Below are 3,853 nucleotides of genomic sequence, written 5' to 3'. Positions count from 1 at the left end.
CAGGGGAAATTCACAGGGGAGCAGTGAATTGTCCATTTATTCCATGTATTTTACCTTATTTCACCCTATTTTATTGTTGAACTACTCCCCCTTTCAGGCAGTGGATGAATTGCGGCAGGTCATTTAATTGCTGAGAGTCCTTTTGCAGTGTACTTCAAGAGGAAGTAAGAGAAAACCTGAGAATGGTAAGGAGGGGAATTGCTACTCTAGCGAGAGGGAATGGGGGAGGGGGGATAGAGTTGAAGCAATGAGTTGAATGTTTTACGACTTGGAATTTGTACTTCTGAAAATGTGGATTAAGCCCTCTTGGGCATTCTATGGTAATTGTACAGTTTCTTCCTTGTCTTTGTAACTCATTGTTTCAAAAAATGTAATAAAATGTTTATGGAAAAAAAAAAATTGGCCCCTGCACTCTGGGTCAAAAGAATACCTGAAACATAGATTGACATTTCCTCTGGGTGATCTTGCCCAAGTCCTTTTGACTTGGTTTATATAATGAGAGAGCTCCATTTATTCCTTTTGACTTTTTTTTTTTCCCAGTCCGGGCATCAGAAATGTGCTCCCACCCCTGGTGCCTACACTAAGCGAAGTTCAAAGCAAACTGGGGACAATATACGTATTAGCGGAAATTACAGCACACTCTTTAAAACTATTGGGCACTTCAAGAGCACCTGGCAGCCCTATTGTTCTTGGAAATCTCGCGTGATAACATATTGCTTTACCACTTCCGCTCAGTATTTCTCTTCATTCTGTTCTATTCAGACCACCTTAGCACTAGAAAAGCGGGGGCCTAAGGGAGTTTGGGGGGTGGAGGGGAATGGGGTTATGGGACCTTCTGAAGAGATAAAATGACACAACTCTGTTTTATTGTTCAATCTTTTATTGTAACTCTTCACATCAATACTCATATTGGTTGTGTAATATTCATGTTTTCCTATGCGCTTTGTATGGTGTATTTGCTTTTCTTTGTTTATACCAATGCACATTGTTACAGTTTGTTTGTATCTCACTGTGTCCTCAATAAAAACTTAAATTAAAAAAAAAAAAAGAAATGTGCTCCCATTCTGTGCCCCAGAGATGGCTGCATCTGTGAACTTTTCCCAAGGTCCTTTTTCCATTCAATGTAGATCTCTGGATCAAACCAGTAAATACTCAGCAACCATATCTGGTGGAGTTTTTTTTTTCTTTTTACAATCTCCTTATAAATGCATAAAGATTAGAATTCATAATGACATAATAAAAGGAGATAGAAGTGATATGAATGCATTTATATGATCTTTATTCAGTGCAACATAGCTTTTTTTTTTTTCTTTCATGATGCTGGCATATATTTCTTAGGGAAATTCATAATACAAAATGTTAAGTGTACAACTGGAGTTTCTTGCTTCCTTACAGACTGGTGCCAAGTGCCCAGGAGAAATTATGGACTTTCAAGGGACAAATTCTGCTTTCTTTTTCATCCCTCTTCCCTCATTAGGCATAGTCTGAAAATTGCAGTACTGCTGATATACTAAAATTGAGGCTGTGGAGCATTTGGCCAAATGTTCATAGTTAGATACTGCTCTACATTCTCATCTGGTTACTGGTCTTATGAGCAGAATCACTGGAGTTATTTGGAAATTCATTTTCTGCTGCCTTTGTGCTTTTTAATAGTTTGGAGGAGATAAATTGATTAATGGTAGTTTGAAATGTGGGATTTGAAAAGTAAAAGACCACCGGATTGAGCATGCTGTTAAAATAAGTGAGAGAAAGGGAGATCAACAGAATTACCCCAGCCATTTCAAAGGATTTGCACTGATTTAAGCTCCTGGAGATAACAAGAGCCAAAGTGGCCACTGTACTGGGGAGAAAGCAGAAGATAAACACAAAGGCAACAAAGGTCACGGACTTGGCCGCCTTTTGGATCTTACCCTGTTTGTCCTTGCGCTGGTGTCTCAGTTGCCGCACAATTGACCAAGTACAGAACATTATAATACCAAGCGGCACAACAAACTCAATGACAAAGAAAGCATTGTGCCAGGTCGTCATGGGGCTCTGATCATTGTTGAAACTGAAGCTCTCGCAGAGGGTTTTGTTATCTGCTTCACTCACTGTCAGATGGGGCTTTGTTAGAAGGTGCATCATCATGATTACAATAAAGCACCATATCATACAGGCTGTTCCTATCGCCCCCTTCTTGGTTGTCATATTAATTTTGTGATGAGGGTGCACCACTCTGAAGTATCGATCAACTGCTACCGCAGTCAAGAAGAAAATGCTGCCAGCTCTGTTGAGCGAGATCATGAACAGAAAGAGCCTGCAGGGAATATCACCAAAGTGCCAGTCCTTCCCTTGTAGAAAGTAATAAGCCCGAATGGGCATGCAGAAGATGAGCGAAAAATCAGCCAGGGACAGGCTGAAGAGGTAAACCGAGCTGGGTTTCCAGGGGTTCATGTGAAAGCATAAGATCCAGAGAGCCACTCCATTACCAAGTAATCCAACCATGAACTCACACAGGAGCACTGCTGCCATGCCAAAGGTTAGAAAGTTTTCTTTAAGGTAGCAGGATATGGTGTGATTTGTCATTCTGAACAGCCCACTGGAGACAGAAAAGAAGTTAATATGTACTTAACTGTTATTGAGATTAAAACACATGCACATCAGTCCTGAAAAAGTACTTTTAAAAGGCATGAAATCTTTTTCATTCACATTTCTGATAGAGATGTATTTATGTATATGCATATATTTATTTCCTGCATTAAATACATTCTCAACATAATAAGATATTTCTGTCAATTAAAATGTAGTTTGTCACAGTTATCTTGAGATAATAAGTCTCTCTCTCTCTCTTATTTATATAGATATTTGCTGAAAGAAATTCCATTAACAGCCTAGAAAATAATGTAATTAGCAGAGCATACAGACAATTTTGAAGGGAATTACAGACTCTGTTATACAAGTAATAAGCAACCTGTTCAGCTGCCACCTTCCCTTGTGTTCTGGAGGCTATTCTTCATCTGGATAAATAGCAGCATTTTGAAGGGCTGTGGCTGTAAGCAAACAGTTCCCCAGATAGCTAAAAAAAAAAATCATGGTTCTTTTCTGTTCTTATTTTGCTTCATATCTTTGCAGTAGAATCAAAATAAGACTGTACCATCTATACCTAAACAGATCTAGCAAATAAAAAAAAGCAAATAGTTCTGCATGTACATATCTGCAGGAGTGGTTTGCTGCCTCAATAATCTTTACCATATTGGTAAATAATATGGAACTGCAATAAACCTTATGGACTAGGTCGTATCAGGCTTTGCTGGCATGGACACGTAAAGCAGCAACTAGAGCCTGATCACGTAGCCAAAGATGGGAACCCCCAACCTTTCCCTGCTTATACCTGGTTTCGCTTGAATCAGACCCTCCAGACTGGGGATGGAGGAACCTGTCTACTCCAGTTGTCAAGAAGGAATAGATTTTGAATGAACAGCAGGATTTTATCCCAGGCAGAACCATTCAAGAGTTTAGAGGCTGTGACTGTTCCATTTATACAATTAAGACGGTGCTTCCGAGCTTGCCAAGTGCTCCTCACTGAACTGATATTGGAACTGGAAGCTATATGTGTGCATGTGGAGGATAGATATGTTTTAAATTACTGTTAAATAAATCCAAAAAGCCAATGCATAGGTTTCAGTTAAACTGGGAAGATAACTCAAGAAAAGAGAGAGCTGCTATGGATTAAAATTTGGGAAAATATCAGTAAATATTCTATTTGCACTAATTATCTGGATACCCAATATGATATTTTGCAGCTTTATGCATGTCACCCCAGCATTCATGAACTGACACACCCAGTGCTTGCTGGAGATGTTGCTTCTCTGAA

General features: G+C 39.2%; 1 protein-coding gene across 1 annotated transcript; it reads right to left on the bottom strand.

Annotated features, from left to right (window-relative positions):
• Nucleotides 1-1,117: 1,117 nt before the first annotated feature.
• On the bottom strand, nt 1,118-2,565 carry LOC115073115 (hydroxycarboxylic acid receptor 3-like). The gene has a single exon (XM_029571292.1). It carries the CDS (start codon nt 2,563-2,565, stop codon nt 1,564-1,566), a length of 1,002 nt encoding a protein of 333 aa, XP_029427152.1. The 3' UTR covers nt 1,118-1,563.
• Between the last annotated feature and the right edge of the window lie 1,288 nt (nt 2,566-3,853).

The sequence above is a fragment of the Rhinatrema bivittatum genome, chromosome 11 (genome assembly GCF_901001135.1).
Source record: "Rhinatrema bivittatum chromosome 11, aRhiBiv1.1, whole genome shotgun sequence".
In the NCBI taxonomy this organism is placed as follows: Eukaryota; Metazoa; Chordata; class Amphibia; order Gymnophiona; family Rhinatrematidae; genus Rhinatrema; species Rhinatrema bivittatum.
This window is presented reverse-complemented; position numbering and strand designations above follow the sequence as displayed.

Bases quoted from the DNA above. Each gene is read 5' to 3' on its own strand.
- LOC115073115 (XM_029571292.1), bottom strand. From the start codon at position 2,565: ATGACAAATCACACCATATCCTGCTACCTTAAAGAAAACTTTCTAACC.